Here is a 13,814-nt window from a genome sequence, read left to right on the forward strand (position 1 = left end):
ACTTCCACTCGATTTGACGTGCTGCACTTTGATAATTGTGTTCCAGTCCAATCCTTTGAGTACATTGGCAGTCCCAACAAAATTGGTACCCTTATCACTGTACACCGTGAAACACCTTCCTTGTCTTGCAACAAATCGCAGAGAGCTAAAAGGAAGGCATCCGTCGACAGTGCCGTTACAAGTTCAAAATACACTGCCCTGTACACAGCACAAATGAAAACACACACCCAGGCCTTCTGATTACCCTTCAGAAAAAGTGGGCCAGCCATGTCCACTCCTATAACTTCGAACACTTTTGCATCTCGAACGCGATCTTCGGGAAGCGGCGCGGTTACTGGTTTTACATTTTTCGCCGCATGTCTTTTGCAGCTGACGCACTCGTTTACCACAGCTGTCACTGTTTTCCTGCTACTCAAAATCCAAAACAGCTCTCTGAGTATATTCAACAAAATTTGTGTACCAGCGTGCTGATGTTTCACATGATGATGGTAGATCAGTCGCTTCACAACTTTGTGCTTTGACGGTAACACCATTGGGCTTCGGAAATCCTCTTCATCTTTCCTGTAAACAATTTTTGTCTTCACTCGTATGACATTCTTGTTGTCTTTGAAAACTTCTAAACATTTTAGTTTTCCATCCTCTACGCTGATAAAAGATTCTGTCTGTATCAAAAACACAATCTTCTTTTCCGCATCGGAAAATTCTTTGTCAATTCTCCAAATTGCCTTCGATCGCGTTGGGACCTATAGTTACTCAAGAACCGAAGAATCCAACCCAACATCCGCACAACCTTTTCGTATTTTGAAAACTTCTTGTAGTACAAATCGGCTTAAACAGGTTCCATGTTGGTTCGACAAGTAGTTCGCATCTCGCTTTGTATTGTTTCCTGGTTTTTGGTCTGGTCATTGTAGTTTGAACAAGGCCAAGTCTCAATCGGGTTTGCCAACCATGCAGAACCCTCCCAAAACTGCACTCCTACAAGGTGTCTTGCCCTGCAGCCCCTTGAAGGAAGGTCCGCCGGATTCTCTGTTCCCATGACATACCCCCAGGATAATGGGAAAGAAAGTTATCGTATTTCTTGCACTCTATTTCTCACGAAAACAGACCAGTTCTCATCTCTTAGAATCCAGGCTAAAACAGTGGTTGAATCACTCCAGAAAAATAACTGCACATCCTTCCAGGAGAAAGCTTCACACACCGACTTAGCTAACCGTGCTCCTATTAAGGCCGCAAGCAATTCCAAGTGTGGTATGGTGGTGCTTTTTAAAGATGCAATGCGAGATTTCACTGCAAGTAACCTTACCACCGGATTTCCATTCTTTCCTATCCTCAGAAAAGTGACCGCTGCATAAGCGTCTTGAGTAGCGTCACAAAAGGTATGAATCGTGTAGTCTTCTACATTTTCGGTAACTTCAATCCATCTAGGAATACTAATATTACGCAAGACCTCTAATTCTTGGAACCATCTTAAAAATTCTTCTTTCAAACTACCACCGATTTCATCATCCCAGCCTATTCCCAATTTCCAGGTCTTCTCTAACATCATTTTGGGATAAACCATATAAGGGACAGTAATTCCAATCGGGTCAAAAACTTTATGTGCGATCGATAGCATTGTCTTCTTCGTGATAATTTCCAATTCAACGTCTTCCAACCATGCCAAGTTGAAATGCAAAGTATCTGTCTGTTTGTTCCAACAGAGATCAAGAACTAAAGCATGGGTTGAATATTCTTCAAACGAAAATGAAATGAAATGAAATCTTTAAGTTTTACGTCCCACGGTTATGCCGATTAGGCTAAAGGAGACGGTGATGATGAGTAATGAATGAAATGGTGGAATGAAGAAAGTGGGAGGAAACGGGAGAACCCCGAGAAAACCCACGCACACGGTGTTTGTCCACCACAAAGTTCACTTGGCGGGGGCTGGGATCGAACCCGGGACTTCTTCAAACGAATGTTCCCATTCTCTCAGATTAAAGCCTCCTTGCGCCAGCAGATCCGTAGCTTCCGATACAAACTTCTGCAGCTCGTCTTCATCCCGAACACTTGCCACTATATTACCGACGTAGAAGCTCTTCAGCATTTGTTGGGACCAGTCATTGTCAGTATCCAAAACCCTTTTTAAATGGTATTATATAACGGCCCCTAAAATAAACGGACTACACTTCAGCCCAAAAACAACTCGGGCGTGGCGAAACACCTTCATTTTTCCGTCTTCTTCATTCTCCCACCAAGGGAACCGTAGATAGTCTCTGTCTTCCGCTTTAACACTGATTTGGAAAAAACGCTTTTTCTGTATCGGCAATCACTCCGATTCTTTTCTCCCGAAATCTTAAAAGAAGATCAGGAATCAACTCAATCAGGTTTGAACCACACTCGAGACACTGATTCAATGAAGGATAGCTCGGTAATCTGAAGGATGCATGAAATACGGTGCGGGTGCGGGTAGTAACACTAGTGTCTTTTACTACAGGTCTATGAGGAAGATAATGTCCACAAGTACTGGAAACATCTGTTGAAACTTCTTCAATGATTGCACTTGCCTGCCGTTGAAGCAGAGGCTTTTCATAGTCCTCATACAGAGCTTCTCTCATTAGCTCGCGCGTGGTGCTCTTCAATCGTTTTCCAGCCTCCTTGAAATTCGTTGGAAGCAGCAGATGTCCATCGCAATATGCTAAAGAAACTTCATATCGTCCGCTTTCTGTAAATTTTACAGAATCGAGAAAACACTGTTTAACGGAAAGCTCGTGTCTTGCTTTCCATTTCTTCTCGACAGGATCCATGATACCTATTGAATCTAATTTCCAAAGCTCGGACACGTCTGCCTTCTTCACAAATAACGAGGTTACCATCAAAGCTACATTCGAATCAGCTCTTTCCTCTCGAGGCACTTTTCCCATCAATGTCCAACCCAAATATGTCTCAGTTGCAACAAGACTGCACGCCAACTCCACTCGCTGACCCGTAAATAACTTCCCTGCCACATCAGCCCCAATAAGAACGGCAATAGGTTCATTTGTTTTACCGAAATCTGACAAAACGATCTTCTTCTCTTTCAATTCTATCACCCAAGAGCCATTTCCGACCGGAGTAACATCCCCACATATGACAGTCTGATCCAAAACGTCAAAATTACATGTAAATGTCTTACTGATGTTACCCAGACGTATCTTGTAGCACTTATGATTTTGACGCTCTGTGTTTAAGCCCCCGAACAGCTGTATCTTCTTTATGCGCAGTGTGCCTCATCTGTTCTACTACACCCTTTAAAATGTATGATTTATGTGATCCAGTATCAACCAAAACACGCACGCATGTTTCACGTTGAGCAGACAGAAGTTTTACTCTTAATGTCTGGAGAAACACTTTCGGATTCTAAGAAAAATTCGTCATTGCAACATCACGGTTGCCTGACGTGTCAGATGTCTCACTTGATGCTTTTATTTCCCCACACATTAAAGTTACATGCTTCTACCCGCAAACAACATATCTCAAATTAGCCTTGCACTTTTTTGATATATGGTCTGGTTTCACACATAGGTAACAGTACTCCTTTTCTTTCAACACTTTCAATCGGTCTAACCTACTCATTTTCTGAGCACTGAAACAATCAGAACTGCTGTGTGATTTCTCACAAAAAACGCACTTATTAACTCCGTCTACAATTTTCTGAGTAGCCACTAACCCCGCAGCTGTTGGCACTTCATCCTTTACCCACTGTTTGATTGAAAACTTAACTTTCCGAGATTTATTTTCCTCAGTTTTCAAGCCAAAACCAGCCATAGCAAGATTGATTCTCTCTTCACCTTCAACTTCCGACTTAAGAAAATTCATTAGATTGGAAAGTCTTTCTTTCGCATCACCAACTTTCGTTACATTCAAGTTAACACTACGATTCCACGCCTTCAAAAATTCCTCAGGAAAACATGATTCTACAAGAGGGAATAACATAGAAGCACACTTGTCTGTGGTAACACCTAACGTTTCTAAAGCACGTAAGTAGCACAGAAATAACTAGTTTTAACATTTCTCTTACATAGACTTCTACTTGAAGTTCATCTCTACCAAACCGATTCTTCAAGCTTTCTACTGCTTTGGGATAGTTTTCTGCAGTGGGGGAATATTTCAACAACTTCTCTAGCCCGGAAGCCTACAACAGTTGCTTGAATCAAATACTGAAACTTGTCCTCGGGTGCTATATCTTCATCCCGGTCAATTTTTTTGAAACTGGCTCCAAAAATTTAACCAGTCTTTTATTTCACAACTAAACTTCCGCAGTTCTAATTTCAGTAACTTTCGGAAACTTCCTTGCACTTGCACTGCATATACTTCCCTCTTTATCCGCACTATTTAAAATGTCCGCGACACTTAATCTGACGTGAAGGAATATGCTTCGGTAATTTTCTACCTCCTCCACTTCTTTGTCCAGATCAACATGTTCTTCGTCCAGTAAAAAAATCCATCATTTTGGAGTTCAGCTCCATCAGTTCTCTTGTTCTCTCTTTCAGTAACTCGAAACACACGCGCACCTTCTGCTTATCCGGATCACCGTCCATTAATTGTTTCAGTTTATTTTCTGTTTTAGTAAAAGTAGTTCTAGCTGTTTTTTTCTGCTTTTGCAAACTTTCCATAGTGTGATATGCAGTATTTACTTCACTCGTGTAAACAGAAACTTCAAAAATATTATACAAGTCCTGTCACAGTCGCCACAATGTTAGAACAAGGGTAGAAACGTCTACACATCTTTTCTTCAAACTGTACAATTTATTTTTAATCTCAAAATACACAAAATTTTCAAGGGATCAATAAAACAAGCAATTTCCCTCTCTCCGTATACACCTTCACCGTCACGGTATCAGTGGTGCCAGGGCCTCCTCAATGCCCATTACTAAGACCCTTTCTTCCGTCAAAACAAAAAAAAATCACTTAACACCCCATTCTCTTTTCACCTACAAGACCTAACATAGTCTCCGGACGTTAGAGCTAACATAAACTACTCTTCCGAGCAAAAATAACTGAAGCTTATATAAGGGCGAAAGAGAATATAAAAATCCTGTATATATTTATGCCTTTTCCTCAATATATATGCAATAAAACATCCAGCAAATGACTCGATGCATCACTTGCAACATTCACGTTTTCACTCTCTTAAACTCGTACAGAGACCTCACAATGGTATCTAACATAATCACTCTTCTACAGCATTAGATGTTGAGTAGTTTACTGCAAGATTGTCCCACCTTCTAGAACGAAATCTGGCCTATCGGCCTAAGTTTATGGGCTAACACCAGCAAACATCAGGTCAGTGTTTGCTCTATCAGCCCTTGTGCACTTAGTGCATCTACAACGTTTGTCTCTGCTGCTCTTAGGCATGCAACTCTATCCCACATTAGAAGAATGGAATATGCCCACTGCGTTGCCAGACTGAAATTCTTAGTGCCTACCTGTTAACCTACTGGTCGAGGTAGCCCTGCTAGCGAGTTAAGTCCTACCATGTTCTGCAGGCATGACACCCGAGCCTTATAAGGCAAGCTCACATCCCGCCAGTACAAGTAGTAGCTACCGAATCCCATGGTTTAACCACAGCCTGGTAGAGTCCAATCTAATCCGGGAGCCCTAGGCGAACCCAGGGGAACTTAATCATTTCCGGGTTTGCCTGTCTCCATTGTCCAATGGCCACTAACTGGCACCTTCCATGTACAGGTACCACGAACACGTCGAGATATTCTCTTATCTCATCCCGGATCCAATGGTAGGTGTTAGGATTTGAAACCAGCGCTTTGACCGACTGGATTTCTTCATTCCATTGGAATCAGAAATCGTTACACAAATCCCTGAATTGGCACTTTTTACTAATATCCGATTGGACACATTCTAGGCAGTAGATCAACCTTCTCGCCATAGGATCATCCAAGCAGTACGGGACTTTCTCTAGTTACGGCAGAGGTACTCCGAACGTTACGGGAACCAGTGACTGATGTGGGAGTCCGCCGAAACTCCATCCCTTGTTAGGCTCATCTCGCCAATACAGAACTTCCTCTCTTTTATACTTTGAGGTACCACGTACACGTTGTAGTATACCTACCTCCCGAAACCAATAGTACGTGTAGGCTGCAATTTGGGAAGGATTACTACCTGTTCTCTCGATAGAGGCGTCCAATCAATATGGGAGTGTCTTTATATACGGCAGAGGTGCTCTGTGCATTACCGGACCCAATGATTGATGTAGGCTGTCTGCTTTTAAAGATATGATCATTCGGGAGCGCCGGCTTCCCCAGCAGGTCATTAGAATCCATTCCTGGTAAACTTGTAACACCCAGGAACTAGCACTCAAGACTACAGGTAACCTTTACTACCTCACAACCTTTCTGACGCACAAATGCGTTAAGATACAAATATTCCGAACACTCGCTCTCTAAAGGCTCATAATCTCTCCCAGCACGGCGTTGGATCCAACTTCCTGGGCACACTAACAACCCCTCTTTTATGTATTGAGGTAGCACGCAATCTTGTTTCATGGACCCAAGGAGACGACCAAAGTTGTCGATTTCCATGAATAGCTGAGAGAAGCTTACCCTCGCCGGTAGGGCATCAGTTACATAAGTTTTCTACCTAACTCAATGAGGCCGTGACGATGCAGCACGTACCCTCCCAGATCCAATGACACGGGTTAGTCGTTATTTGGGGATCCGGCCGAAGCCTTCATTTTCGATAAGGTGTTACCACGTCACTCACCACTGTCAATACTAGGGCAACAACTTCGAATAGTGACATAACGAGAGTAACGTGTTTCCACGCACCTGATTTCAGATATCCGTCTCGAGGAGTCCAAAACTACAATGAATGTGGTCCAATTCTGATTCGAGGAAAACCTGCCCTCTTTTTCAGCACGGGCTTGGGACGGTCATGACAAGGTTACTCCTCCAAACAACAGAGGTAAGGAAAAGTAATGCTATAGACTAAACAAATCATGGACCCCATTTTCATGATCCAACTTGCAGTATAGCCAACTTGTGTCAGGTAGTTTTTCCAAAAACAAAGATGGGATAGTTTTCAGTTAGATCTTGCAAAACACTCTTCCGTCCTAACCACCAATTACTTAACAAGGCTTTTTGTTGGGTTCAAACATATCAAGCTTCTTCATGCTGGACCACAGTTACTAATAGTCTTATTGATACAAAGATGTTGGGTAGTCAAATGCAGACAAGTTATAAAGAAAATTACAAGCCAACATTTAACATGCTTCCGTCTCAAATCCAAACCAGATACATACGTCAAATACCCGCATCTAGAGTACAACCAACAACCCCCTTCTTGAGCTTAGCAGTGGATTACACAGGTCCAATACTTCATCAAATCTGATTTGGTCCTTAACATATCACTTGCAAATGTTATGTAACAGTATTTGAATTGCCACAAAGGCTCTTCATCTGGAGTTGGTTAGGGTCACTACTAAAATTTTCATTAGATCAGTAAAAAAAAAAAAAAGTTATCGGAAGGAGCGACAAGTTCGTTGTCATTTATGATGATTACAGCACTTTTCTTTTTGATTAAATAAGACAATGAAGGGTTGTACCAAATGCTGAAATGAAATAAAAACACATATGTGTTTCAAGCAAGAATTAATGACTAGACTGGATCCGAGGAGATAAAAATGTCATTTTATACTACTCTAGGTACCATACTTGCCACATTTTGGAGGTCTCTTGAAAGTGAAGTCCATGAAGTATTACCTAGTGAAATCAGTGAAGAATGCAATTCTAACATTCAGAACTAAACAATTCTTTAACTCAAATTGAAACGAATCGTGTCAATATTCACGTCATTTCATTCTTTATCCCGACGACCCAAATGAAAGGGATTCTTATTCCTGGTCATTTCCCTTTAGACAGATACTTTACCTCCATACCTGATGGAGACATAACTGATCTGACAGTTTTGGTCGATGGAATATTCAAAAGGGCTCCATCGATGTAACAAGAAAATCTTCGTCCAGGCATTGTGGTTTATTGATGAGCAAAAATCTTCCCTCAGTCACATGTAAGATGGGTAATGTTAGATGCAATGCACCCGGAAGACAAATAGATGTGAGGGCTGTTGATGTGTGAACTGCATTTTCAAAAGGAGCGTAAATAATCTTATACCCGTACCACAAAAATGTGCAATAATTAGTCATAGTTAAACTGACCAAGAGGGGACTATGTAGTGTGTATATAATATTTATGGATTTTTAATGTATTTTTTGTGTAACCAATAAGGGCAGGGGCGGATCCAGGAAGGGGGCGATCGGAGCAATTGCCCCCCCCCCCAGAAGAGAAAACTTTTTTATTTTATATATAAATAAATATATAGTTTATTTTTTGACGCTCTTAAAAGTAGCTCTAAGTAGCAGTATTACAACCCACCGCCCCCCCAGAAGTCCGTCCTGGATCCACCCCTGAATAAGGGGCCACTATGGTTCAGTGGTAGAGCGTTCATATTTGGTGCATGGGGTCCCTGGTTTGATCCCAGCTCGTACCACGTGAACTTTGTGGTGTATAAACATCGTGTGCGTGTTTTTTTCGGAGTTTTCCCGTTTCTTCTCAGTTTATTCATTCCACCATTTCGTTCATTTTTCATCATCCCAATCTCCTCTAGCCTAACGGCCATAAACATGAGACGTAAAAGTGCAAGGCTTCATTTCATTTCTTGTGTAACCAAGGAACCTTTAGACATTCTTTTTTCTAAATGGTCCTTCTTAAGAACTTCGGTGATTTCTCACCGCCTTTCATCGACTTCTCTCTTTTAACTGCAGGAGTCAAGCGAACAGAAAAAAAGAGGAAAAAGCTAAAGATAATTTGCTTTTTGTATTTCAGATTATAACCAAAAACAGGCAGTTAGCAAGTGGAAGTTGTTGTATATCATTTGTGAGCATAGGATAGGAGTAGGTAGCTCAGCCGCAATTAATCATTGTTCCTAGGTATTCGTAACACGACAGCACAAGTACATTACCAAATTTTCTTAATTTGATTAAATTTTGAGTTTAGAGTCCCTTTAAGCAGCGAGGTTATATGAGACGTGGACCTACAGCTTAACGTGGGATCAGACCACATTAGCTCCCGCCGGGAATCGAACCCGGGTCTCTCACACCAAAGGCGCGTACGCTAACCGCTTAGCTACGAGGGAGCTCACCAAATAGTCTCGAAATGACATTAAGGCAAATAACAAAATCGGCATAAACATCTGACAATTATTTTTCTTTTCTTTTGTATATAGTGCAAATTGTACAAATTTAATTAAGATAGTAGCGAAATACATATATCATACACATCAAGCCAAAGTCCCGTTGTGTATTTGTGGATTGAAATAACTTTATGGACAATCCACTATAAACCAGGTCCTCCAAGACAGTGGCGTAGCAATATGATAGGCAGGGTAGGCATTGCCTACGGGCGCAGGACCTTTCGATACATTAGGGGGCGCCACAGGTTTTTAATAAAAAAAAGCAAATTATATAAATGGAGCCCCAAATTTTTCCGGTCTTCATTTTCGAACATGGCGAGAATAAAAATTCCTGCTCACATACCTCGCAGTTTATTACATTTGCGTATCAAATTACTGGTATTACTGTAAATTCGTCGAGGTTATAGAACTATATGATTAACAAATTCATCCTACTGTATTAATACGATATCAGTCCTATATTACATGCACTGAGCTTACTAACTTTAAATAAAATTCCCTGTGCAAAAGGCTTTCAACAATAATGACAAATTCTATTACCTATAAGATCTGAATTAAAACAAGTTAAGAGGGCTCTCGACGCCGAAATTAAATTATCCGCCAATTTTAAACTTTTTCGTAAATATCTCAGAAAAGTATAAAGCAGAGAAAAATTGCAAATTGTTGTTCTTTTAACAATATGATTTTAGAAATGATAGCGTAGTTACAACTTCTCTGAATGTTTTCCGTTGTTTGAAAGTTAGGAAATCAACTTTTTAACGCGAAAAAATAATTCGTTCTAGCTTTTTACATAACCAAAACATTCAGAGGAGTTGTAACTACGCTATCATTTGGAAAATCACGTTGTTAAAAGAACAACTTGCAATTTTTCTACTCTAAAGTTTGAAATATTTAGGGAAACGTTTAAAATTTGCGTCAATTTAGTTTCGGCGTCCAGAACCCTCTTAAAAATTGTTACCATGATTATGAGTCACAACACAATTGCCATGTACTGCGGCTACACAGAACCAAGTACTAGCACCAAGGGTGGGACAAACCGGGGAACTGCCCCAGCGCCAACGTTAGGGGACGCCTAAACGAGCACCCCAAAATAAATTTTCGAACTATTCTAATATTACTCGTTTAGAGGGGCTGATTGTGACACTGATCACTACCTGGTAGTAGCGATAATACGAGATACGTTGAATAAATGTAATATTCAATGTCCGAAAACAGAGACATTTAATTTAAAGAAATTAGAAGAGAGCCAGGTAAGAGGGGAATACGAGATTGAAGTTTCGAATAGATTCTCGGTTTTTAGAAGACTCGGAGTGCACCAGTGTTGAGGATACTCGGATTGAAATTAGAGATAGCATTAAAAGTTCAGCAATACAAAAATTGGGACACGCGGAAATACGTAGGAACAAACCATGGTTCGACCAGGAATGCATTAAACTAGCAGAGAAGAGAAAGCAGGCAAATGTACGCTGGCTACAAGATCCGAATGAAATAACTACACAAAATTTCGCAGATATCAGGCGGGAAACTTCCAAAACTTTTAGAACAAAGAAACGTAATTTTCTTAAAGTTAAAATTAAGGAACTCGAAGATAATAGTAAAAATAAAAATATTCGGGACATGTATAAGGGGATCAGCGAATTTAAGAAAGGCTATCAACCTCGTGCTTATATATTAAAGAAAGCTGACGGAACAGTTCTCACTGATACGGATAGCCTCTTAAATAGATGGAAAGATTTCTTTGACGATTTGCTGAACATGCAGCCAAAAACTAATGTGCATGGAGAAAGGAAGATACCCACCGCAGAACCGTATATTCCAGAACCCCATCGAATAGAAGTAGAAAACGCTGTAAAGAAACTAAAGAAACACAAATCTCCGGGTGTAGATGAAATTCCGGCTGAGTTAATTTTAGCCGGAGGCGAAAAATTGTGGAACAAGATACACAAACTCATTCTCCTATATCTGGAACAAGAAAGAATTGCCACAAGAGTGGAAAGAATCAATCATTGTTCCAATTCACAACAAAGGCGAAAAACTGACTGTAATAATTATCGAGGCATTTCTCTTCTGTCAACATCCTATAAAATTCTTTCAAATATTGTATTAGCAAGATTAACCCCATACGTAGATGAAATTATTGGAGATTATCAGTGCGGATTTAGACGAAATCGATCAACTATCGATTAAATATTTACTCTTTGCCAAATACTCGAAAAAAAAAGTGGAAATACAATATCCCGGTACATCAATTATTTATTGATTTTAGAAAGACGTACGACTCGGTTAGGAGAGAAACATTATACAACGTTCTTACTGAACTTGGAATACCGAGAAAGCTAATAAGATTAATTAAGATATGTTTAAATGAATCCCAAAGTAAAGTCCGGGTAGGAAAATTTTTGTCCACGACCTTTCAAGTTGAGAATGGCCTGAAACAACGATGTGTGTTGTCGTTATTATTATTCAACTTTGTCCTTCAGTACGCTACAAAGACAATCAAAGATAGCAACCAGGGTCTAGAGTTGAATAGTATTCACTTGGTTATGGCGTATGATGATTATGTAAATTTAATAGAGGATGATAGGAGAACACTAGAAAGAAATGCAGAGATCTTATTAAACGCTTGCAGGGACATGGGTTTAGAAGTAAATGCAGAGAAAACTAAATACATGGAAGTGCATCGGGACCGTAATACGGCAAATTGTGGATGCGTTAAAATATTAAATAATACTTTTGATAAAGTGGATACTTTCAAATATTTAGGATCAATATTAACAGACGAAAATCATATTGACGAAGAAATTAAATGTCGAATAAAGCAGGGAATTCGTGTTACTATTCGGTTCAAAATCTCTTGTCGTCGCGAATTCTGTCGACGAATTTGAAGCTTAAAATATATAAAACGATAATCATGCCTGTTGTTCTATATGGTTGCGAAACATGGTCGCTTACTCTGAGGGAAGAACATAGACTGAAAGTATTTGAGAACAGGATCCTGAGACGAATATTCGGACCCAAGAGGAACGGGAATGGGGAATGGCGGAAACTTCATAACGAGGAACTACATAATTCATACGGTTTACCCAACATTGTTAGGGTCGTCAAGTCTAGGAGGCTTAGGTGGACAGGTCATGTAGCTAGAATGGAAGAAAGTAGAAACGTTTCGAAGTCTTGACTGGAAGACCAATCGGAAAACGACCATTAGGAAGACCTAGGCGCAGATGGGAAGACAATATTAAGATGGATCTCGCAGAGATAGGAATACAAAGTAGAAACTGGATGCAGTTAGCTAAGGATAGAAGTCAGTGGGGAGCTTTTGTGAACGCAGCATTGAACCTCCGGGTTCCATATGCCATAGAGTTAGTTAGTTATTCTAATATCACTATAATAAGATGTAAAATATAGGCTAGGATTATATGAAGGGCGATAAAGACACTTTGGCCGGGTGAAAATTTTGCCTTCTTCCACTCGTGATACTGACTAAGATGATGTAATGTTAAATGGATGAGTATGATACTGACCAAAATTCGAGCAAGTAGCATCACCATTCGTTATGTTCAGTTATCTTCTAAACCTAGTGATCATTTCCCACAATTCGAAACTGTAGGAAGCTTGCTTGGATTTTATGAGAGGGACGAACACTGTGCAGAAAATCATGAAGACTTAATACTAAAAGTCCTATTAGAAAATGAGACTGACATTAAGAGGTGCAGAGAGCAAGGCTACGATGGAGCAGCAGTAATGAGTGGTCGTATTTCTGGCTTGTAAACGCGCATTCAAAAACATGCCAAGAATACCATATATGTTCACTGCGCAGCACATAATCTGAACCTCGTGTTATCGAATGCTGCAAAGGTTAACACAGAAGCTGTTAATTTCCTTGCCATTCTACAAGATATATGTAATTTCTTTGGTAGCAGCGGGAAACGCCGGAAAGTTTTACAAGACTGTATTCCCAAGGGTACATCTTCGAAAAATGAAACGACACTGAAGAAACTCCTCAAAACGCTAGTATTCAAGACATTATGCCGCGTTCGCACGAAGAAAGACATATGCGGACATTATAAATGTCTTAATGTCATGTGCCTTACTGGAACATAAAAAGAATGGACAGAAGCAGCTCGTTATAAACCAAAAATGGAAAGGTTCGATTTGTGGAAATGCTTGTGTTGTGGGAAAAAGTTCTAAGAAGCATTAATGTTCTGTCAAAAAAGCTGCAGAGCCCTAGTATGTGATTGTTATAGTGTCAACGAAAACTGAATAAATGCTGTACAGCAGTGCAAGATCTTAGAAAGAATATGTCTTAAGTATTCAAGGAAGTCTGCTTGTGCGCTCAAATTTGGTGTTTCAGATAAGTTAGAAGAAAGAAGGAACCCAGTGCCGAAAATATTATTTGATGAATTGGCATAAGGTACACGATTTACTGACCCTGTCAAAGAATTCGAGATCAAAGTTCTATTGCCTATCCTCGACTCCGTACATAAAGGTACGCTTCAAGGGGGCGCGGTGGCTCAGTGGTAGAGCGTTCACCTCTGGTGCTCGGGGTCCCGGGTTCGATCCCAGCCTCCGCCAAGTGACCTTTGTGGTGGACA

At 40.4% G+C, this 13,814-nt stretch overlaps 1 protein-coding gene across 1 annotated transcript; it reads right to left on the reverse strand.

The window, feature by feature from the left end:
• Positions 1-1,066: 1,066 nt before the first annotated feature.
• On the reverse strand, positions 1,067-1,546 carry LOC145687589 (uncharacterized). Its single transcript, XM_081761055.1, has one exon. The coding sequence runs from the start codon at positions 1,544-1,546 to the stop codon at positions 1,067-1,069; it is 480 nt and encodes a 159-aa protein (XP_081617181.1).
• Positions 1,547-13,814: the final 12,268 nt, after the last annotated feature.

This window comes from Thermobia domestica, chromosome 6 (assembly GCF_964235325.1).
Source record: "Thermobia domestica chromosome 6, izTheDome1.hap1.1, whole genome shotgun sequence".
NCBI lineage: Eukaryota > Metazoa > Arthropoda > Insecta > Zygentoma > Lepismatidae > Thermobia > Thermobia domestica.

Coding starts and splice junctions, on each gene's coding strand:
- LOC145687589 (XM_081761055.1), bottom strand. CDS start 1,546: ATGATGTTAGAGAAGACCTGGAAATTGGGAATAGGCTGGGATGATGAA.